This window comes from Bos indicus x Bos taurus, chromosome 1 (assembly GCF_003369695.1).
Source record: "Bos indicus x Bos taurus breed Angus x Brahman F1 hybrid chromosome 1, Bos_hybrid_MaternalHap_v2.0, whole genome shotgun sequence".
Lineage (NCBI taxonomy): Eukaryota > Metazoa > Chordata > Mammalia > Artiodactyla > Bovidae > Bos > Bos indicus x Bos taurus.
The window spans coordinates 56,156,524-56,180,988 of record NC_040076.1 but is presented as its reverse complement, the minus strand read 5'-3'; the positions used below and the strand labels follow the sequence as shown (position 1 = coordinate 56,180,988).

General features: G+C 39.5%; 1 protein-coding gene and 1 pseudogene across 2 annotated transcripts in view; both read right to left on the bottom strand.

The window, feature by feature from the left end:
* The window catches only part of CD96 (CD96 molecule), a 96,811-nt gene that overhangs the window by 8,757 nt on the left and 63,589 nt on the right, over positions 1–24,465 (bottom strand). For both annotated transcript variants that reach the window (XM_027516006.1, XM_027516088.1), the window contains exons 9-10: positions 9,180–9,257; positions 8,588–8,659 (exon numbers count right to left, since the gene is read on the bottom strand). In XM_027516006.1, coding sequence (XP_027371807.1) covers positions 8,588–8,659; positions 9,180–9,257 — 150 coding nt within the window. The remainder of the gene's footprint in view (positions 1–8,587; positions 8,660–9,179; positions 9,258–24,465) is intronic.
* On the bottom strand, positions 1,246–2,934 carry LOC113876741 (annotated as a pseudogene).

The window sequence follows — 24,465 nt, the reverse complement described above, 5'->3', positions numbered from 1 at the left end:
CAAGTTCTATCACTTTGAGAGAAATGGGTATTTAAAAAAAGATTTTCTATTTTATGTTTATTATCAGTAAGTCAATACAGAACACTTGTAATGATCAGTGACATGTGGACAACAATAGTTTTTTTCATCAAATAGAGTGCCAGTCCTTTCTGTAAAATCAATATTGATTTTCTCCAAACAAAAGAACCAAGCATAATACAATTTCAGGAGATGTTAGTATCATTAGCATGATACATCCAACTTGCAAAAATGGCAATATTTAAAATGATGTAAATTATTTGACCATTTTATAAAACTTCCTTTTGGCCTTCTGAAAACTTTGCAAGTATAAAAAGATCTCAAAAAATGTGCAATAAAATTGAACTACAGGATGTTTAAGTGGGAAGGGGCATGGGTAAACCTCTGGCTGATTCATGTTGACATTTGGTAGAAACGAATGTAACACTGCAAAGAAATTATCTTTCAATTAAAAATAATAAATAAAAAATTGAGCTATAAAAAATACACTTTGGAAACCTAGGGAGTTATTTTTCTGATTTTGTCTGAGATTTTTCAAAATCTGTTAAAAAAAAGTGGAAACTTTTTTTAATTTATTTTTTTATTTTTAAACTTTACAATATTGTATTAGTTTTGCCAAATATCGAAATGAATCCACCACAGGTATACCTGTGTTCCCCATCCTGAACCCTCCTCCCTCCTCCCTCCCCATACCATCCCTCTGGGTCGTCCCAGTGCACCAGCCCGAAGCATCCAGTATCGTGCATCAAACCTGGACTGGCGACTCGTTTCATACATGATATTATACATGTTTCAATGCCATTCTCCCAAATCTCCCCACCCTCTCCCTCTCCCACAGAGTCCATAAGATTGATCTATACATCAGTGTCTCTTTTGCTGTCTCGTACACAGGGTTATTGTTACCATCTTTCTAAATTCCATATATATGCGTTAGTATACTGTATTGGTGTTTTTCTTTCTGGCTTACTTCACTCTGTATAATAGGTTCCAGTTTCATCCATCTCATTAGAACTGATTCAAATGTATTCTTTTCAATGGCTGAGTAATACTCCATTGTGTATGAAAACTGTTGAAAGAGGTGAAAAAGAGGAGTTTCCAGTTGATAGATTTAACATGTCTGACAATATATAAGTAATGTAAAGGAAAAACTTCAGGAACAAGAATATATCATAGTTGAGTCTTTGAGCAAGATGAAGAGATAGCAGATCTTGTATCAGCTGCTTCCACAGGAGAGAGGTCTTCCTGCAGAATGCCTGTTTACAGAATCCTCAGTAAGACAGAGCTGGCCATTTCCAGTGATTTATCTTTCACTAAAGAATACTTTTTCCAAAAGCTCAACTAATGTATATTTAGATATCCATTTTTAGGATGTGTTAAACACTGGCTACACTCCATCTGCCGTCCTTAAGTCTCCTTGGGTATCTCTCAGCAGAGTTAAATTACTGTTGTTTTCTAACTGATTGAAATATTCTGTGTTCTCGAGGTATCATCTCATTTGCTAAATATATAAGTTAATTCTCCTTTAAGTCCTTTGGGAACATTTTCACCTACATCTAAGAATGAACGCTACTTTGACATTTGGATGATAAACATGAGCTCGATGGATAATGTCCTCTCGTACATCACCATTATCAACCAAAAATATGAACATAGGGATACTGTGTTGTTCAGATCAGATCAGTTGCTCAGTTGTGTCCGACTCTTTGCGACCCCATGAATCACAGCACGCCAGGCCTCCCTGTCCATCACCAACTCCTGGAGTTCACCCAGACTCATGGCCATCGAGTCAGTGATGCCATCCAGCCATCTCATCCTCTGTCGTCCCCTTCTCCTCCTGCCCCCAATCCCTCCCAGCAGCAGAGTCTTTTCCAATGAGTCAACTCTTCTCATGAGGTGGCCAAAGTACTGGAGTTTCAGCTTTAGCATCATTCCTTCCAAAGAGATCCCAGGGCTGATCTCCTTCAGAATGGACTGGTTGGATCTCCTTGCAGTCCAAGGGACTCTCAAGAGTCTTCTCCAACACCACAGTTCAAAGGCATCAATTCTTCGGCGCTCAGCCTTCTTCATAGTCCAACTCTCACATCCATACATGACCACAGGAAAAACCATAGCCTTGACTAGACGAACCTTTGTTGGCAAAGTAATGTCTCTGCTTTTGAATATGCTATCTAGGTTGGTCATAACTTTCCTTCCAAGGAGTAAGCGTCTTTTAATTTCATGGCTGCAGTCACCATCTGTAGTGATTTTGGAGCCCAGAAAAATAAAGTCTGACACTGTTTCTACTGTTTCCCCATCTATTTCCCATGAAGTGGTGAGACCAGATGCCATGATCTTCGTTTTCTGAATGTTGAGCTTTAAGCCAACTTTTTCACTCTCCACTTTCACTTTCATCAAGAGGCTTTTGAGGTCCTCTTCACTTTCTGCCATAAAGGTGGTGTCATCTGCATATCTGAGGTTATTGATATTTCTCCCAGCAATCTGAGTTTCTCAAATAAATTTTTATATCCTTCCTTCAGCATAGCATCAATTTCTTCCACAGTTCTTTTAAATTTAGCTTTTGATAAAATAAACATTATTTGACAAGGAGACTACGTTACTTAGCATACCATTCTACCATAAAAGGGTACTTCTCTTCTATAGTAAAAACAAGATCAACTTTGATAGTATTGTCTTTTTCCTGAGTTGCAATAACATTTTTTGACATTCATCTGTAACCAGCTTACAGTTCTCAATAATATTATGACATGTTAGGCATCTTTCCTTTTGCAGGAAGATCTATTTTGTGTCATATTAAAGCCCAAGATTATCTGGTTTGGCAGACCCTCTTCTGACAACATCACAGATAATTTCTGTTACTCTTTTGGGGTTCTTGAGGCAACGTGAACGTCTCTAAAACTCTGGCATAATTTTTATATGTACAGACTTTCTACTGGGTAACCAACCTTCCTTAAGACATTCTGACTTCTGCCCTTACTTTTGTCCTTAGAGCAAAGGCATAGGGTGGCAAGCAATAGCCACAGAATCAAGGCTATGACATAGAGACCTCACTGATCTTGGTCTTCTGCCCTATCTTTTTCTTCAGGGTACTGGGTCAGCATCACCCCTTCCATCAGATGCAGTGGGCACCAGCTACTTACTGTCCACTCTTGCCATGATCACTTAATCTATAAATGGGACCCTTATGCTCTTCCTGACCACAAAACAAACATGATACTCACAAGCTTTGGAAGTGTGGGGCTTGTGTACTAACAGTGTAGAAATCCATGGAATCCCCATGGTATTTTAACGAAGGAGAGAATTTTAAATCAGAGGAATAAATCTATAATTTGAGGCTGACTTAATGAGGAATTAGGTGACAGAACGGGAGCAGAACAGTGTTTTAGAGAAGAGAAAATGGAAAGAGTTGTGACCTGAGGCATGTAAGATTTTTAGAATTTGAGGGTAAGAATGGTGAGTTTATTACTCAAAGAGTCAGCATCCTGACCAACAGGGAACAGAGGGGCTGAAGAGATCCTGGTGCAGCCTGCGATAGGACCCAGCATTGTTGTAGGTCCTGGCTTTGCTGGGTCCCTCCCATTGATCCTCAGCTCCTTAGTTCCAGCTTTTATATCACACTCTGCCTATAAAAAGTAGAGGGGTTCTCATGAAATTATTACCAGGAGTCTGAGGAGAAATAGCCAGGACCGGGGGCAGGATAAGCAGTACAATTGTAAGAGTTAAGAAGAGCTATGGCTAATTCATGTTGATGTTTGGCAGAACTAACACAATTCTGTAAAACAATTATATTTCTATTTACAAATAAATTTAAAATAAAAAGAGTTAAGAAGAGTATGTAAAATTTGAAGAATAAGGGATGCCAGGTTCAAAGAACAGAATGAAGACCTCATGTGAGAGCAATAAGAGGTATCCCGAGGCTTGTGTGTGTGTGTGCGCATGCATAAATAAACTTGATGATTTGATGATGGGTAAATTGGAGTGTTTAAGGACCCATGGAGACTCATATCATTTTTCTGCTTGTCTGAGACAGACTGATTTCAGAGTGGCTTCAGGCTCCACTGGGACAGATGGATGACTGAAAAACCCAGGGGGAAAAAAAAAGTAAGCTTCAATTTTCTGCTCCATGGCCTGATCACCTGAGTGTCAGGATGAAAATATGTCCCAGGACATTATTAAGGTCATACACTTCGGGTATTTAGAAGGTCAGTTTTGGTATCCCCATTTCATAGATGTTTACACTAAAACATGCATTCCTCTTCTAGACTGCAGGAACTGGGATAAAGATTCTAACATTCTTGATTTCCAGTTTAGACCTCTTCAAGTTAATAAATAACAAAATAACAACAAAAGAATATATTAAAACAAGTATGAGATTAGTGTAAATGCAATGTGCTCAGAATCCTCTAGTGGCATTTAATATATATGAACTAAACAAAGTGTATGTATAAGCAAATATCTCATAGAATGTGTTCACAAAGAGCAAGGGCCCTAGAAACACTGCTAGTGGGTTTATTTCACTAGAAATCGATCCATTATCATTCTTTTTCTGCCTCTGAGCATTTCATAAATCAATTGAAATAAACATATTGAAAGAAAAAATTCCCATTACCAATGCCTGCCACGAATCTTGCCAAATGCATCATCTAATATTAGATGTCATATTACAGTCCAATCCAAGGAGTAAAAACATGTTTCAAAAACAGTTTGGGAGTGAGCAATCAATATTAACTTGTTGGACCCTAATGTGTTTTTGTGAATGATTATAAATAGAGTAACTCACTGCAGGGAATTGTTTCTCTAAGCTTATAGATGAAAAATGGCAACCAGTTAACAAGATCTTCTTGCATAAGTAAGAAGGGAGTTTTCCCTGCCAGGAAAAAATTGTTTGCTGGGTTTTAGAGTCCCTTCCTAGATTTCACAATTTCTAAGGCTATTTTTATGATAAGAATGATAAAGAGATGTCTAAGGAAAAATGAAGTTTTCAAGTGGGGAAGGAGAGAAACTGTGAAGGATTACAATAGTTTATTTCATTATGAACTCTATTAAAAAGAATAAAAATATTCCTGTGTAAATTAGGAAGCACTTTCAAATAAGACCCTTTCAATTTTCTAGTTTCTAGGGCAAAAAGTACCTTGGGTGGTCTCTGTACTGTATACTGTTGTGATGCACTGGATGAAGAGGATTTTAGTATGGGCACAGATGCTAATGTAATAATTTAAATAAAGCAATAAGTGAAAAATTCAAAACCTCCAATTAAGCAGATCATTTCTTCTCACTGTAGTACATACTGGCTATTGTTTTGTTTGGCTTCATAATATTCATTGAGTTGTTATCTCATCCTATTCCACATTCTCTTATTATTGAACATATTTTTCCTTAATAATTCTCCAACTCATACACAGATTTTGGAATTATATAAATAACATTATAAATGTTTACTTCCTCTCCTATCTTTTGTATGTCCATTCAAAAGCAAACATTGTCTGAATATTGTCTACATATTTTAAATTTTTATCAAATATTAAATCTAAGCCATATAGTATTTGGTTATATTAATACTTATTTTAAACCTAAATAGTATCACACTAAGCGAAGTAAGCTAGGCAGAGAAAGACAAACATCATATTATATTACTTTTATGTGGAATTAAAAGAATGATACAAATGAACTTATTTACAAAACAGAAATAGACTCACAGACATAGAAACTTATGGTTACCAAAGGGGAGGACAGGGAAGGGGTAAATTAGATTGGGGTTAAAATACACATTACTATATATAAAATATATAATCAACAAAGGACCTACTGTATAGCAGAGGAAACTATACTCAATATTTTGTAATAACCTACAGTGAGAGAGAATGTAAAAAAAGAACATATATTTATGTATATGTATAAGTGAATCACTTTGCTGTACACTTGAAGCTAACACAACATTGTGAATCAACTATATTTCAAAACAAATGGAAAAAAAACTTTTTAAATTTAAAAAATAAATTTTACTTGAATTTATCATTCCATATATTGTCACTTGGCATTTACTTTTTTGATTCAACATAGTGCTAATAGAATTCATTCACGCTGCCATATGTGACTGACATTCACTCATTTTTCATTGTTGCATAGTATTTTATGATTATATTACAACTTACTTATCTACACTCCTAACTATAGATTATTTACAGTTTTATTTTTTGTTGTTATTATAAGCAGTGTTCCCCTCACCAACATTTGTATACAAATCTCCTGGACACATGTAATAGTTTATTTTTGGGGGAGGGTATTTATATAGGAGTGGGCTTCCCTGGTTAAGAATCTGCCTGCAGTGCAGCAGACATGGGTTCGATCCCTAGGTCAGGAAGATTCCCTGGAGAAGGGAATGGCTACCCACTCTAGGATTCCTGCCTGGAGAATCCCATGGACACAGGAGCCTGGTGGGCTATGGTACATGGGGCTGAAACATGACTGAGTGACTAATACTTGAAGTAGAAGTGTTGGATTGTCTGGTATAAAACTCTTTAGCTATAAAAAATAATGCCTAAGTAGTCGAAAGAGATGGTAATAATTAATACTCTCACCAGCAACATATAACAAATTTCATTGATCTGCATCCTATACAACTCTCGGCAATTTCAGACTTGTTCATTTTTGCAAATTGGTTATGTATAAAATAACTTTCTGACTTTAGTCTTCACTGGCATGTCCTGATTGTTAGAGAGGCTTAGAATCTCTAAATGTTTTCTGGCTACTTAGATGTTGCCTTCTGTGATGTACCTATTTGCTCATTTCCTACTGCTTTTTGTCTTTTAAAAAACTGCTTTGTAGACGTTCTTTATATATTCTTGATTTAAAGTTTTGATCCTTTGTCAACTATATATTCTTGATCCTTTTTCAAACATGTGGCAAATATCTTCTCCCAGATTATAGCTTGCCTTTTTAAAAACTTTCTTGAAGGAGTCGTAAGGAAAAGAATTTTCTTAATTTAATTTTTCAGTCATTTTTATGTCTAGTGTCTCTTCTTTCCTCTGCCCTTCCCTAGCCCGAAACTGGGAAGGAAATCACCCTGATTTTATTACATGTTTTAATATTTGGCTTTTTGACATAAATATTTTAAACTATATGGAGTTTATTTTTGTGTAATGTACATGGTGGGGGTACATTTTAATGTATTTGTCTTATTAAAAAAATCAGCATTCCTGGGTCCACTTGCTGAATGGTGTCTGCACAGTACTCTGGACACCACCTTTGACATACATCACGGTCATGCTGCCTGTGATCTTTTGTGTGCTTTTTCTCCTCTCCTGTGTGGTCTCTCTCTTCCTTTTCATTCTTGTATTTGGGTACTATGTTCACAGGTGTCTGTTATATTATCAACATATTTGTTGAGAGATATATATTACATTCAATTACAGAGGGTCATGCCTAGACTAATGATGAAAGTATCATGAACTGAAGATTATGATTAACCTAAATTTGTGAACCTGAGCTCCATCGAGCTCAAGCTCAGTCACTCAGTCGTGTCCGATGCATTGTGATCCCATGGACTATAGCATGCCAGGCTCCTGTCCATTGACTTTTCCAGGCAAGAAGACTGGAGTGGGTTGCCATTTCCTACTCCAGGGGATCTTCCCAACACAGGGGTCAAACTTGTGTCTCTTTCATCTCCTGTATCAGCAGGCAGATTCTTTGCCACTGAGCCACCTGGGAAGCCTGAAGTCCATAAAAAAGATAAATAATGCTCAAAGATAAATATTATATAGGTTCCTTTTTCCTCTTTGATTTATTTCCTAAGGACAAGTTCCCATCAGTGAGATGACTGAGTCAGTGGGTATAAAAGATGTTTGGAGGTTTTCAATGTATAATTTAAATGCTTTTTAAAAGGCACACGCACATTTACTCTGTGGCAAAGCGCCCAGGAATTAAATTCGGAGTCCTGAACCTGTGGTACCCAGGGGCTTCACTTCTCTTTGCTTCAGCCACATCCTTTGCCACTTAAGACCACACTCATCTTCGTCTTGACCACTAACAGGCAGTGTATTTCCTTTTTAGACCCTGTCAATACCTGCTAAGGCAGCATCAACAGACCCCGCTACTACTTGGTCACATGGCAAGTAACAAACTATTTTTGTGCTTCACACTGAGCTTCTTTTTTTTCCTTTTTCTAGTGATATGCACATTCTAGAGAGTTCTCTTTTCCCCCAGATCTACTCATAGTTTGCTTTTTCATCTCCACTTTATTCAGATGTCACTTTGCTCAGGAGGGCCTTCCAAGACCACCTTAACTAGAAGGGCACTGCCCCCTCGCTCTTGGTTCTCGCTGTCTCTCTTCTCTGCTTCGTTTTCTCCATATCAGTTTTCATTATTTGTCTGTCTCTCATCCACCTGATTGTGGAACTTAGACCTGTTTTGCTTACAGATATCCCCAGCATCCACAACAATGCTTTAAACATGGTCGATGCCTTGTAAACATTTGTTAATGCGATCATAAACAAAGCACACAGTAGTTGTTCAGTATATGTATTGGATAAATGAGTGAGGCCCGGAGGACTCCAGGGACTCACATTTCACTCACAGTGTTTGGCGTCTTTCCCACTGGAAGTCCAGGAGTAGTTGAAGCCTCGGGTAGGCACATCGGAATTACTGGCTGAAAGACAAAAATTTCACAATTCTATTTTCTAATAAAGTTGTAATTTAATTTTACTTTGATGTGCTGAATTTTTAGTCTGTATGACTTCTGGGAAATCTGAAATTGAAAATAATGCTTCCTGACACAGAGAACGCTAGCTGGCTTGTGTTAAGCTAAAGTCTGTAGTTTATGTTTAATGCCCAAAGAAAGCAGAGATTTTCTTTTTTTTTTCTCTTCTTGTCACCAACTCAGATCACTGGGAGTACTCTCAAAATTACTTTAATATTACTCTTAAAATCCCATGACAAATGACAGGTACAATGGAATAACAAATCACCAATCCATATTTTTAAGATTATAGTAATTGTCACATCAATATATAGTCACTGGATTACAATTTCCCACAGAGTAACTCAAAAGCAAAATATCAACATAAAATGAAAAATGCAGTTTTCCCCCAAACCTCAATATTATAGCTGCAATAAAATCTGTGGTTGTATTGTCTCTTTGGAGTCACATGAGGAGTCTTGCTACTCACTTTGAACACTTGGAGGGATGACGTTTGAAGTTGATGTGCTCACATCTACATGGGCTGTTGATGATGGAGTTCGATAACCTATTTTGAAAACAAAATTTCCAAACTGTCATAGGAATTTACTTTCATATGTTTAAATGTGCCACTATACTTAAAAAAGGTGACATGTAGAACATGGAGTATTGGATTTAGAAAGAATCTTGCTGCTGCTGCTGGTGCTAAGTTGCTTCAGTTGTGTCCGACTCTGTGCGACCCCATAGACAGAAGCCCACCAGGCTCCCCCGTCCCTGGGATTCTCCAGGCAAGAACACTGGAGTGGGTTGCCATTTCCTTCTCCAATGTATGAAAGTGAAAAGTGAAAGGGAAGTCGCTCAGTTGTGTTCAACTCTAGCGACCCCATGGACTGCAGCCCACCAGGCTCCTCCGTCCGTGGGATTTTCGAGGCAAGAATACTGGAGTGGGGTTCCATTGCCTTCTCCAATGTATGAAAGTGAAAAGTGAAAGGGAAGTCGCTCAGTTGTGTCTGACTCTAGTGACCCCATGGACTGCAGCCCACCAGGCTCCTCCGTCCATGGGATTTTCCAGGCAAGAGTACTGGAGTGGGGTGCCACTAAATCTTAGTGCACACATAGTCTGATGGCTTCATTTTATAAGTTATAGAGTCCAAAAGTTCTATGCTTGTGGTTGCACACCCAATGCTCAATATTATTTATTTTATATTAACCCAGTTCTCCTTAGTACAAGTGTATTACATTCATACTTTCAAAATATTTTATTTTAGTGTCTACTATGTGCAAGATGATTCACATGCAGTTTGAACAATGAAGACAAGATCTTCACCCTTATGGAACTTATCTTGTAGTGAATTTTCACAATTATATATAATTTTTTCACATATGAAATATGGTTTCACATTTACTTCAATTCTTAGCTTTCTAAATCATCTTAATCTTCATAAGCCATAATTTCCCATTTTTCCTCCTTCTTCCCTTCCCCCCAAAATGAAAGACTAATTCATTTTCATTTGAAAATACCTCTAGAGATAAAGCAAGGTAGATTGAAATACAAAAATACTCAACTATAGCCACTGAAACATGTTATGTCTCTTGGGAAGACAAATGTTTAATAGATTTTATTTCTATGTATTTCTCCTTTGCTCCAAAACATATTCATGGAGGCTTACATAAATATGCAAATACAAGAAGATAAAAGAAGTGGATAGAAAGGGAAAATAAGGGTAGGAAAAATAAAGTTAGATAAAGAATGTTGAGTGTTGTTAAAACCTAGCTGGGGATATTACATAATGTATTTCTTGATGTAATATTCTCTTAGATATGGACTGCACATTTGGTCAGAATGTTCTAGTAACAATGTTAAGAAATAAAGAGCATTTGTTATACCACTGATGAACATTATAAGATAAAAAACAATCAATTTTAAAGAAAATAACTGCTATTCTTTTTATTATGATTAGAAAGAATTTTCTCCCCAGTTTCTATAAAAAGGGTACTGTAAAATGTGTACAATATTCTCAATATCTTTACAGTATGGCAGCCAATATATTCTTTCACCCTCAAGCTTTAATTAGTAGTGAATAGCCTGGCAACTTCCCAGATATCTCAGTTCCTGGAAAGGGCATGCCTTAAATAGAAAACAAGGGTAATTGAATCTCTGAAAGAAGTATATATAAGATAAATAAATAAATTGGCATCGTGGCTCGTGTGTGTGTGTGTGTGTGTGTGTGTGTGTGTGTGAAGTCACTTCAGTCGTGTCCAACTCTATGCAACTTATGGACTGTAGCCTGCCAGGCTCCTCGGTCTATGGGATTCTCCAAGTAAGAATACTGGAGTGGGTTGCCATATCCTTCTCCAGGGAATCTTCCTGACCCAGGAATTGAACCCGCTTCTCCTATGTCTCCTACATTGGCAGGTGATTTCTTTACCATTAGCACCAGTTGTAGGTCACATAAGAGATGATCAACAAGCATCATTTTGCAACACAGCCTACCAATGAACACCAAAGACATACTACACCCCAGCTCCATGAATCAGTCAGACATGTTAGATGCTGTTTCAGATGATGCTATTTGAGGAAAAAAATGTGCAGCCAGCATCAGGATGGGCAGAAAAAAAGTCTTTTAAAGACAGGATACACACAGTTTCATTTATTCAACAAATACTTAGCGAGTTCCCACTGTGTACTAGCATTGAGGATAAAGTGCAGAAAAAGAATTTTTGCCCCTGCCCTCACGGAACATATAATTTAGTGAGAAAAAAGGTCATTGTGGCAGATTACTGGTTGATCACCAGACCCAGTTCTCTTCTTTCAGGCACAGAGAAACTACACTTCCCAGCCTCCTGTGCAGTTCGATGTGGTGGCCATGTATCAAGTCCCAGGCAATAGACTGTGAGTAAGAGTGATGGCTGTTGCTTCAAGGCTTGTCATATAAAAACATCCCACACACGATCCTACATGATCTTTCTTCATGAGTTATCCAGATATTATGATGCAGAGTGATTTGGAAGTCAGCATCACATGTAACAAAGCTGGAAGCCTGGGGTGTCAAGTAACTGTGGAGCAGAGCACTCAGCTACTAGCTTGGCCTTATATTGACTCTGTTAGGATAAATAAATTTATATCAAGTATAAATGAAGAAATGCAATTTTGGAATTTGTTGTTATTGCAGGTTGTTTCCTTTCCCTCATAAAGAGTGAAAAAGAACTGCAGTATAAGATGGGAAGTACTCTGGTGGAAAAAATACACAGTGCTGTGAGATTCCAGAGGAGGAACGCATAACCAAGGCATGGAACTCAGGGAAGGTTTTCTGGAAGAAGTGACTTAACAACTAGGCTTGAAGACTGACAAGAATTAGCAAGACACAGAGAAAGAGAGCAATCAAGGAGCAGAATGCTCCAAGCAGTGTGGACAGAAAATGGAGGAGACAACTGAAGTCTGGTGAGAATATTGAAGGCACTCTGTGAGCAGTAAAGAGATGAGGATGAAGTAAGAAGTTACATCCTTAAAATTCCACAGAGGAATACTGTCCAGCTGGTCCTTACAAGATGCCATGCCCCAGGGTAAGTGGAAGGTGGCCTGGACTCTAGGGTGAAGGCTATAGGGAAGAAAAGAAGTGGGAAAGTTTCAAGTGTGGGCCCGACAGGGTTGGTACATAGCTGAATGTAGGAAATAAATAAAAGAGAGAAGTCAGAATAACTCCCAGTTTTCCAGCTTGGGCAGGTGTTTGGATCAAGGTGTCGTTATCTGAGCAAATAAACAGGAAAAATAACCTTGGAAGGCCCGGAGGTACAAAAATGAAATAAAATTTGGACAGATTGATTTTGACTGCATATGAGATATCATCTTCCAGCAGAGGGCTGGTCATGTGAGTCTGAATCTTAGGAGTGAAATTAGGTTGCAAATGAATATTTGTGAGACATCAGTGTGTAGACAGTAATTGGAGTAACTGAGAGCTCCAAGGAGGATGGGTCCTGGGAGAAGACAGAGCCTAGGATGGGATGATGGGGAAAACTTTCATGTAACATACTGGCAGGAGAAAGGGAGATTGAGAAGGAGGAGCCAGGGAGGCTGCAAGAAAGTCAGGGGCTACGTTATTAGAGAAGCCAAGGTGACGGAGGATTTCCAAAAGCAGGGCCAGTCAGCCCAACTCAGCAAATATTTGTGAGGGAAGACTATGTGCCAGATGTTGGGTCAATGCAGTCAAATGCTGCCAAGAAAACAGATTTCCATCTGGCTCCTAACTGCTAGGAAGCCATTGCATTAGACACATGATACTGCATCCAGAGTCTACGAGACAGTTTTGCAAATCATTTGGAGATTTGTAGCTTAGCTATTAAAAGCATCAATTCCAGAACCAGATAACACGAACTGAAGCCTGCCTTAGTTCGAAGTTAGATGTGTGATCTTGGTAGAATCTACTGACCTTTCTCTCTTTCTCAAATTCCTCACATGTAAAATAACAGTACTTTTCTATAGGGTGAGTGTATAAAGTACTTAGAAGAATGCCTGGCATGAGGTAAGGGCTAAAAAGTAATCTTAGAAGCTATACAACAGCTCATCTGCAGTTTAGCTCAGGTGTTGAAAACACAAGCATATTGTAACAATAGATGACTTGAATCTCCTGATGAGTTCTACCATTGCTCCCATTTCCCCAGTCCTTCTAGAAGGGGGCTGATGTGAGGTAACCAATCCTTCCTTCCCTAGGCTGGCCCAAGTCAAGAACTACATTCCAAAAGGCTGTACCAGAAAACGGCTACCTGTCCGGGGAGAAGAGAACGGCAGCCTACTGGGCACTAGTTCTATGATGGAGCAGTCATTTCTCCTGGCAGAGTCACCTGCAACTCTCCTCTTTCACCTCACTGAGCCCCTAGTGGTTTCACATACCTGTGAAGTCATTGTAACGTCTACCTCATTGCCTTCCACCACTCATCAAGTGATAGGAAAAAAACACACCAAAAGACTGCTTACAGGATACATGAAGTATTTGCAGAGTAAGCTCAGATTGTCTCAAACTGAGTATTGGGATCACATTTCTGGACACATAGGGAATTGAGCACTGGCATTCACCCACTGGCCAATCCTGACAAGGTTGCTGGGGAGGTCAGTCACTTCACTCCCCATGAGCTTTCTGCTGACTGTGCTCCACCGCGCCCTCTAGTGGACTTATCAGGAAGTCTCTGCATGAAGAGCAGCTGTGCGTCTCCTCCACAACTTGTTCAGTCACCTGAGTTGTGTGCGAATCTGTAACCTCACGGATGGCAGCACGTCAGGCTTTCCTGTCCATCACCAACTTCCAGGGCTTACTCAAAGTCATGTCCATCGACTCGGTGATTCCATCCAACCATCTCATCCTCTGTCGTCCCCTTCTCCTCCCGCCTTCGATTATTTCCAGCATCAGGGTCTTTTCAAATGAGTCAGCTCTTCGCATCAGGTGGCCAAAATATTAGAGTTTCAGCTTCAGCATCAGTCCTTCCAATGAATAGTCAGGGTTCATTTCCTTTAGGACTGACTGGTTTGAACTCCTTGCAGTCCATGGGACTCTCAAGAGTCTTCTCCAACACCACAGTTCAAAACCATCAATTTTTCAGCACTCAGCTTTCTTTATGGTCCAACTCTCATATCCATACACGACTACTGTAAAACCATAGCTGTGACTATGCAGAACTTTGTAGGCAAAGTGATGTCTCCACTTTTTAATATGCTGTCTAGGTTTGTCACAGCTTTTCTTCCAAGGAGCGTCTTTTAATTTCATGGCTCCACAACTGGTTCATCATGATTTTATGAACCTATGGATCAAAGAGTGAATTTGAATTTCTCTCTCATCAAGATGGCTTTATCTTTGTCCTCTTTGCAGTAATTTCTTCAGTTATCTATTTTTAAAATTTTGCGTGATTATGTGTTTTCATTGGTGGCTCAGTGATAAAGAATCTGCCTGCCAATGCAGGAGACCCAGGTTTAGGGAAGAGCCACTAGAGAAGGAAATGACAACCCACTTCAGTATTCTTGCCTGGGAAATCCCATGGGCAGAGGAGCCTGGTGTGCTACAGTCCATAGGGTCACAAAAAGTCAGATGCAACTTAGCAACAGACTTTTTTTTTTTTCATAACCATACAAAACAAGGTAAAAAATAGAGAGAAGTAAATAACTAGCTATAAGTAATCATTGGCTACTGTGGGATACTGAAAGATATGATGTGCTTCTGCTCCTCCTAATTACTATAGGAAGAAAAGGTAAAAGAGGAAATGGGGAGGGGAAAGGAAAAACAAGAAAGATATCCATGTTTTAGACAATTCTCAGAAGGATGAGAAAAGAGTGATCCCTTTACTCTGGGACTCTGTTCCTTGCATAGGAAAACACATGGCTTTCATTGTCAGTCAGCAGTCTCTTATCTCCCCTCCCATGGACCAGCATCTTTTATTCATTCATTTATCCACTCTTCCTCCCTCCCTCTTTCTCTCCCTCTCATTCTGAGAGCTGACCTTCACAGTATTCACCAAGTGACTTAGTAAGTGAAGGCAGAAAGAAATGGCTTAAACATTGGTGATACGATCATAACAATGGTAATGACAATGAAGAAAAAGAATGAGTAAGCAATAATCGGAGAACTTTGTATTTTTTTGTGAGAACTTCCCTTGTGGCTTAGCTGGTAAAGAATCCACCTGCAATGTGGGAGACCTGGATTTGATCCCCGGATTGGGAAGATCCCCTGGAGAAAGGAAAGGCTACCCACTCCAGTGTTCTGGCCTGGAGAATTCCATGGACTGCATAGTCCATGGGGTCGCAAAGAGTCCGACACGGCTGAGCGACTTTCACTTCTTTTTCACCACCATCACCTAGAAATCTCAGGCTAATAAGCAACTGCCAGCCATCTCTGAAAATACTTCTTACTTAGAATGAACAGATATTTTCTGATTGCCCACACTGGGTGCTGGCACTGATTGGTAACATATGATTTAATTCTGGCAGGAGTCACTGGGTATGATAACTGGAAATTTCATTTGTATTAAAATGACTGATTAAATGTTCTTTTCTGGAGGTCAAAAAATAATGTGACATAAATCCTTGCTTACTGCAGATTTACTGCAGGGGAAGAATTCATTCAACTCCATCTAACAAGTGTTGTTCGTGGACCACTGAAAAGAGGAACACTGCCAAGGCATGCATGCTGCCTTGATCCTCGCTTCACTGTGTCTCTTGCTTGGTTTAGAGAACAGCTCTATGCATCCTGTCATGAGCAGGCCTGTGGAGTTTGTTGAGGGCTGAATACATGTCGATAAGCTTCTGGGAACAAAAAGATCAATGGCACCTATCACTTTCTTAAAGGGGCCCAAGATCATTTCAGTCTTACTCATCTCCAGCTGAATTTTGTTCTGATCTTGGCCTAAGGGTCTGTATCAAATTGCATGGGTTATGGAAAGAGTGACCCCTTTACTCTAGGAAGTCAGACTCATGCAGAAGTCAGAGCTGAAGCCATCCAGAGATGGCTTTACACAACAGTTCAAGATTAAGGCCCCTTGGCATTACATGACCCAACTTCAACAATCTCAGCATTGGTATCTCTTTCCATTTCCTGTCCATGTTCTTTCATTTATTCACCCAGAATTTGGGAGCCTCTGTCTTCCAGGCATTTCGCTCAGCACTGGGGACACAGTTATCAGTTTCTCTGGAGTTTAGGTTCACAGAGGATATGGCTATTAACCAGAGACACACAGAAATCGATCCAAATATGAAAACACTGAAGGAGGGAAGGCCTAGTCAGCGTCTCAGGAAGGCTGCCCTAGGGATGTAGAGGGAGAATGGATACAGGGGAAGGGCTGTGGGAGCTTTCAGGCCAAGGACACAGCGAGTGCAGAGACCCTGCAATAGCCTCATGTACAGTGGTTTAGTAACAGCAATGGGTGGTACCCGTCTGTTCCAGGGCTGGGCCTTTGCAAGCCCTCAGTGTTTGTTCTGTGTGTCGAACTGAACTGAGTGTCATCACCATGCACACTCGTGGCCTCAGCATCAGTAGGACAGTGATCAAACTGTGGCACATTGGTGGTGGCCAGCAATGCTTGTCTCTCACTGGCTTTATTTTAACTCTGTTTCTGAAAGCAATCGCTTCTTAGACCCTGACCTGGAGATTCTGTAACTTTAAGGGGACATGTGTATCTGACAATCTCTTGACATCAAGTACAGCGTTTTAAAAGACTTGTCTTCATACTCCGTTCAGTCAAGTCTTTATAAAAGATTCGTATTATATAGTCTGGCATGTAAATAAGTCATACTTGCTTTTTGTCTTTTCTGTTTCAAGGTTATGTTTGCATTCACAACATGGCAAATCCTCTTCAGCATTCAATAGTTGGCCTTATGACATACTTTGTAGGCAAGTAATACAGCAAGTATTACCCCATGATAGACAGTTATTTGCTTTGTTTAGATAGCTAGATATTGTTTGCTGGTTGTTTATTTCTTCTTCAGTTTGAATATTTACTGTTATTTAGCCTTGTACATGTCCAGAGATACATAACCATGAGCCTTGGTTTCTAGGAAAGAAGAAGGGGTTTAGAAGAAAACATCGCTTTATAGAAAATGTCTTGCTATATTAATTCATGAACTGCCATGAGGTTAGATGAGATTTGAAACTTTTTGAAGCCCATTTCTATTAAAACTTAAAATGTTTTTTCACTGAGGTTAAAAATTACCCTTTATGTTATCACTAGAAATTCAATTAAGTCAGAAGTCAACTCTAGTCAGTTCTGAGTTGAATGTAGGAGACAGAACATGTTCTGTAAGAGCCCATTTGGCTGGCTGTTTGTGACATTAGAAAGCAAAACCCAGCCTCTTAAACTGGACTCTAGCCATCTTCCCAGTGACTGTCCCTCTCACTGCCAGAGAGGGAAGGGCAGGGAAATGCTAGAGGCCTTACGGTGATTAATTTGGGAAAAGTCTGAAATATTTTCCAAACAATTTAAATTAATTATTTAACATAGATGACTGTGTGCCATATAAAAGACAGGTGAGCAGTTGTGATGTGAGGTAAGTGGAGGATAAAGGATACAATGGCAATGATCACAACAAAAGGAATTGATTTGATCATTGCTTTCTTCTTCCAGGAATTAAAAAATACAAGGTCCTGATTTATTTTAAGATTAATTTTGCTTATTGGACTCTTCCTATCGTCACAGCATCCTTCTTGGCCTGGAATGTGTAAAGCCTTAGCTTTAGACTTGCTCTTTATGCATTTTCACATTTCATACTCTTAATAACTATGTGATAATATGACTTTGTTTTTTAATATAAGGAAACAGTATTAGAGAAGCGAAATAACTTTCCCTGGGTTACAGAGCTAGTAGGTGGCAGAGATAAGAATTGAATCCAAGCCTGTCTGACACCAAAGATCACATTCCTTCCTTTCTGGTGGCTTTATAGTGCAGAGATCCTTGTTGCAGCTCACGTTACCAGAACCAGGGCTTAGTCATGGACGTGTTTGGTCATGGTCCCTAACACACAACCACCCAGAACGGAAACCTTTATAGCCTCGGCTTCTCTCCTCTCTCCCATCATCACTTCTTAGTTTCCTGTCATGAGACTACTCAGTGTTCAGGTCCTGACCAGGTCCTTTTTCCTTTAGAGAGCCTTCTTCTTCCCTTTCTAAAACCCTTCCTTTGTTAATCACTTTCTCCTTCACGCTTTAGAAAACACCCTTAACTCCTTCTCCCCCAAGGTTTTATTGAGTTACCGATACTTACTGATGACCATGTATTATTGTTCTAGGTGATGGAGATTTATCAGAGACAAATCAGACCCCAAAATCCAGTCCTCATGGGATTTACTTTCTTGTGGGGAAAAGTCAGACAAGTAAATTATACAAGATGTGAAAAGACAGTCAGGAGAAAAATAAAACAGGGAAAGAGGACAGGAAGTGAGAGAGAGGGTACTGCAGTTTGAAATGAGTTGGTCGTGGAAAGCCACATCGAGAAGGTGACATTTGAACAAAGATTGGGAGAAGATGGTGTGTAAGCCATGCAGATTTTCAGGGGAAGAATTTCTAGGCAGAGGAAACAGGTGAGAAGACCTTATGTGGGAGTGACTAGGGCATGTCGGAGGGACAGCAAGGGGGCCGAACTTGGTGAAGTACAGTGAGTGAGGGGGAAAGCAGAGAAGTGAGAATATAATAAACATGTGACCTTTCAGGCCAACTTTACAGATATCTGCCTTTTCTCACGCCCACTTCCCTCCTTCACTCGTGAGAACATGATCTTGGTGATCTTCACTGACATCCAAATCTATCTCACACACAATTCTAGATTTTTTTTTTTTAATTAAAACATAATCACACACTTTAGACAAAAACAGACTGGTTAATTAATCAACCACTCTATTTCCTACCCTGGGTTCCTATCATGTTCCCAAAGGGATTTACCATTGTTGTTGTTTAGTTGTTAAGTTGTGTCTGAATTTTTTGCGACTCCATGGACTGTAGCCCGCCAGGCTACACTGTCCATGGGATTTCCCAGGCAAGAAGACTGGAGTTGGTTGCCATTTCCTTCTCCAGGTGATCTTCCAGACCCAGGGATCTAAACCTCATCTCCTGCTTTGCAGGTCGATTCTTTATCACTGAGCCACCTGGCAAGCCCTCAAAGAGATTTAAGGGAACTAATAATAAAATGTAACATTTTGATGCTATGAACCAGGTACTTTAATTGTTTTCCATGCCAAGTTTCCTCTGTTGCTTTTGGTAACCCACTGAGAAAGGCACTACCCATGCTAACACTCTTCCTTTTCTTCTTTGTCTCTCTTTCCCCATTTCCTTCAAGCATCCTCACCATGGCCATGCTTTTCAGAATTCTGTTTATTACTTGTCAATCCATCACACTGTGGCCAAGAACTACAGCTTTCTGTGGACCATCTCAGTAGTAAATCATAACCTCATCATGCTTGCTTCATTTTCACTGAATTTATTGTACTTACTCATTCTTTAATTTTTAAATAAAATTATATATACTTAATGTGTACACTCTGTGTATAAGTTAAATAAGCAGGGTGACAATATACAGCCTTGATGTATTCCTTTTCCTATTTGGAACCAGTCTGTTGTTCCATGTCCAGTTCTAACTGTTGCTTCCTGACCTACATATAGGTTTCTCAAGAGGCAGGTCAGGTGGTCTTGTATTCCCATCTCTTTCAGAATTTTCCACAGTTTATTGTGATCCACACAGTCAAAGGCTTTGGCATAGTCAATAAAGCAGAAATAGATGTTTTTCTGGAACTCTCTTGCTTTTTCCAAGATCCAGCGGATGTTGGCAATTTGACCTCTGGTTCCTCTGCCTTTTCTAAAACCAGCTTGAACATCAGGAAGTTCACGGTTCACGTATTGCTGAAGCCTGGCTTGGAGAATTTTGAGCATTGCTTTACTAGCGTGTGAGATGAGTGCATTTGTGCAGTAGTTTGAGCATTCCTTGGCATTGCCTTTCTTTGGGATTGGAATGAAAACTGTCCTTTTCCAGTCCTGTGGCCACTGCCGAGTTTTCCATATTTGCTGGCATATTGAGTGCAGCACTTTCACAGCATCATCTTTCAGGATTTGAAATAGCTCAACTGGAATTCCATCACCTCCACTAGCTTTGTTTGTAGTGATGCTTTCTAAGGCCCACTTGACTTCACATTCCAGGATGTCTGGCTCTAGGTGAGTGATCATACCATTATGATTATCTTGGTCGTGAAGATCTTTTTTGTAAAGTTCTTCTGTGTATTCTTGCCATCTCTTCTTAATATCTTCTGCTTCTGTTAGGTCCATACCATTTCTGTTCTTTATCGAGCCCATCTTTGCATGAAATGTTCCCTTGGTGTTTCTAATTTTCTTGAAGAGATCCCTAGTCTTTCCCATTCTGTTTTTTTCCTCTATTTCTTTGCACTGATCGCTGAGGAAGGCTTTCTTGTCTCTTCTTGCTATTCTTTGGAATTCTGCATTCAGATGCTTATATCTTCCCTTTTCTCCTTTGCTTTTCACTTCTCTTCTTTTCACAGCTGTTTGTAAGGTCTCCCCAGATAGCCATTTTGTTTTTTTGCATTTCTTTTCCATGGGGATGGTCTTGATCCCTGTCTCCTGTATGCAGAGTACATCATGAGAAATGCTGGGCTGGAAGAAGAACAAGCTGGAATCAAGATTGCTGGGAGAAATACCAATCACCTCAGATATGCAGATGATACCACCCTTATAGCAGAAAGTGAAGAGGAACTAAAAAGCCTCTTGATGAAAGTGAAAGAGGAGAGTGAAAAAGTAGGCTTAAAGCTCAACATTCAGAAAACGAAGATCATGGCATCTGGTCCCATCACTTCTTGGGAAATAGATGGGGAAACAGTGGAAACAGTGTCAGACTTTATTTTTTTGGGCTCCAAAATCACTGCAGATGGTGACTGCAGCCATGAAATTAAAAGACGCTTACTTCTTGGAAGGAAAGTTATGACCAACCTAGATAGCATATTCAAAAGCAGAGACATTACTTTGCCAACAAAGGTCCATCTAGTCAAGGCTATGGTTTTTCCAGTGGTCATGTATGGATGTGAGAGTTGGACTGTGAAGAAGGCTGAGTGACGAAGAATTGATGCTTTTGAGCTGTGGTGTTGGAGAAGACTCCTGAGAGTCCCTTGGACTGCAAGGAGATCCAACCAGTCCATTCTGAAGGAGGTTAGCCCTGGGATTTCTTTGGAAGGAATGATGCTAAAGCTGAAACTCCAATACTCCTGAGAGTCCCTTGGACTGCAAGGAGATCCAACCAGTCCATTCTGAAGGAGATCAGCCCTGGGATTTCTTTGGAAGGAATGATGCTAGAGCTGAAACTCCAGTACTTTGGCCACCTCATGTGAAGAGTTGACTCATTGGAAAAGACTCTGATGCTGGGAGGGATTGGGGGCAGGGGGATCAGGGGATGACAGAGGATGAGATGGCTGGATGGCATCACCGACTCGATGGACGTGAGTTTGAGTGAACTCTGGGAGATGGTGATGGACAGGGAGGCCTGGCGTGCTGCGATTCATGGGGTTGCAAAGAGTCAGACACGACTGAGCGACTGATCTGAACTGAACTGAATGTGTACACAGGATGATTTGATATACATATACATAGTAACATGACTTCTACACTCAGCCCATTAATATGTCATCTCTTTACACAGTTAATTTTGTGTATACGTGATGAGAATGCGTGAAATCTATTCTCAGTAAATTTCCAACATTCATTACAGTATAATTAGCTATTCATCATGCTATACATTAGATCTCTAGACTTATTAAACCTTCTTAACTCCAACTTTGTACATTTTGACCAACAGTGCCCCATTTTCCTATCTCCTCACCCCTGGTAACTACCATTATACTCTGCTTCCAGAGTAGACTCTTTTTAGATTTCACATGTGAGTGAGATCCTGTAGTCCTTTTGCTTTCTGTGTCTGGTTTATTTCACTTAGCATAATGTACACCATGCTCACCCATGTTGCACATCAGGACCTCCTTTTTTAAGGTCAAATTATATATATATATACACACACACATATATATTTTTTAGTCAATGGGAACTTAGACTGTTTTCATGTCTTGGCTATCGTGAATAATGCAGTGAATATGGAGGCACAAATATCTCTTAAACTTGGCTTATTTCATTTCCTCTCTGTATATAGTAAAAAGAGAGATTCCTGCATCAAATAGTAGTTCTACTTTTAAATTTCTGCGGAACTTCAGAAACCATTTTCCATGTTTTTTATACTATTTGCAGTTAAAGTCTGCATCTTCAGTTCAGTTCAGTCACTCAGTCGTGTCCGACTCTTTGTGACCCCATGAACCGCAGCACGCCAGGCCTCCCTGTCCATCACCAACTCCCGGAGTTCACTCAAACTCATGTGCATCGAGTCAGGTATGCCATCCAGCCATCTCATCCTCTGTCATCCCCTTATCCTCCTGCCTTCAATATTTCCCAACATTAGGGTCTTTTCCAATGAGTCAGCTCTTCACATCAGGTGGCCAAAGTACTGGAGTTTCAGCTTCAACCTCAGTCCTTCCAAAGAACACCCAGGACTGATCTCCTTCAGAATGGACTGGTTGGATCTCCTTGCTGTCCAAGGGACTCTCAAGAGTCTTCTCCAACACCACAGTTCAAAAGCATCAATTCTTTGGTGCTCAGCTTTCTTCATAGTCCAACTCTCACATCCATACCTGACCACTGTCTGTGTCTTATACTCCCATTAACAGTGTACAGGGTTCTCTTTTCTCCATATCCTTGCCAGCACAAGGATACCTTTAATTTTTTGGATAACAGGTAAGAGGAGATATTTCATTGTGGTTTTGATTTTAATTTCTCTAATGATTAGTGATGATGAGCAGCTTTTCATATACTTTTTGGCCATTTGTATATCTCCCTTAGAAAAATGTCCATTCGGGTCTTTTGTGTATGTTTTACCAGGTTGTTTCTTGTTTTGCTATTGAATTGAAGGAGTTCCTAATATATTTTGGTTTTAACCCCTTATCAGACATACGATTTGCACTTATCTTCTCCCAGCCCATAGATTGCTTCTGCATGCTGTTGTTTCCTTTGCTGTGCAAGAGGTTTTTAGTTTGTTTTTTCCTCTAAGTTTGATGTAGGACACTTGTTTATTTTTGCTTTTGTTGCCTGAACTTTTGGTGTCATATCAAAGAAGTCATAGATGAGGCCAACTGATGTCAAGGAGCTTTTCCCCTAAGTTTTCTTCTAGGATTTTTATAGTTTCAGGTCTTATATTTAAATTTTAATCTATTTTGAGATGATTTTGGTATATGGTGTAAGAAAAGGGTCCAATTTAATTCTTCTGCAGGTGGATATCCAGTTTCCTAGGCACCGTTTATTGATGAGACTGTCCTTTTTCAGTGTGTACTCTTGGTACCTTTGTTGAAAATTAGTTTGGGTATATTTCTAGGCTCTCTATTCTGTTCCACTGGCCTACATGTCTGTTTATGCATATACCATACTGGTTTGATTACTGCCTCTTTGTAGTACATTGAGAAATCAGGGTGTGGTTTCTCAATCACTTGAGAACTCTGTGTTCTTAGCAATGAAACACAGCTCTATATTTCCAACTCTGTTCTTCTTTCTCAAGATTGCTTTGGCTATTTGGCGTCTTTTGTGAATATGAATTTTAGGGTTGTTTTTTTCTATTTCTGTGAAAAATACCACAGGAATTTTGATAGAGACTGAATACATTTTTGAATCTGTATATTGCTTTGAGTAGTGTGGACAATTTAACAATATTAACTGTTCCAATCCATGAACAGTAGATGTCTTTTCATGTGCTTGCATATTTCATCAGTGTTTTATAATTATCAGTATACAGGTATTTTACTTTCTTGCTCAAATTTATTCCTAAGTATTTTACTCTATTTTGATGCTATTGTGAATAGGACTGTTTTCTTCAAAAAAGAAAGGACTTCTTTCTTTTTGTTGTTGTTGTTGGTGTCACTGAATTTCTTCTAATTTTAACGTATAACGCAGAGCAGAATTTTCAAATGGAACTCTTTGTACCCTGGTTTGAGGAGAGGTCCCAAAGGCTAAGAATTATATTATATGGCAAGTCATCTTCACTTCTAAAGTAGAGTTCTAGACCAGCTATGAAGGATATGTGAAGTTAGAGCAGAATGGGCTCTGTCAGTTCCATCAGGCACCCCAAGGCCGTGTAATCATATGGAAGCAGTCCTGGTGAGCATTTCTTTGGAGAGAGTTGTCAGGGAGCTGTGAATCAAGTCCCTTTTCATGGAGGAAGGGAAG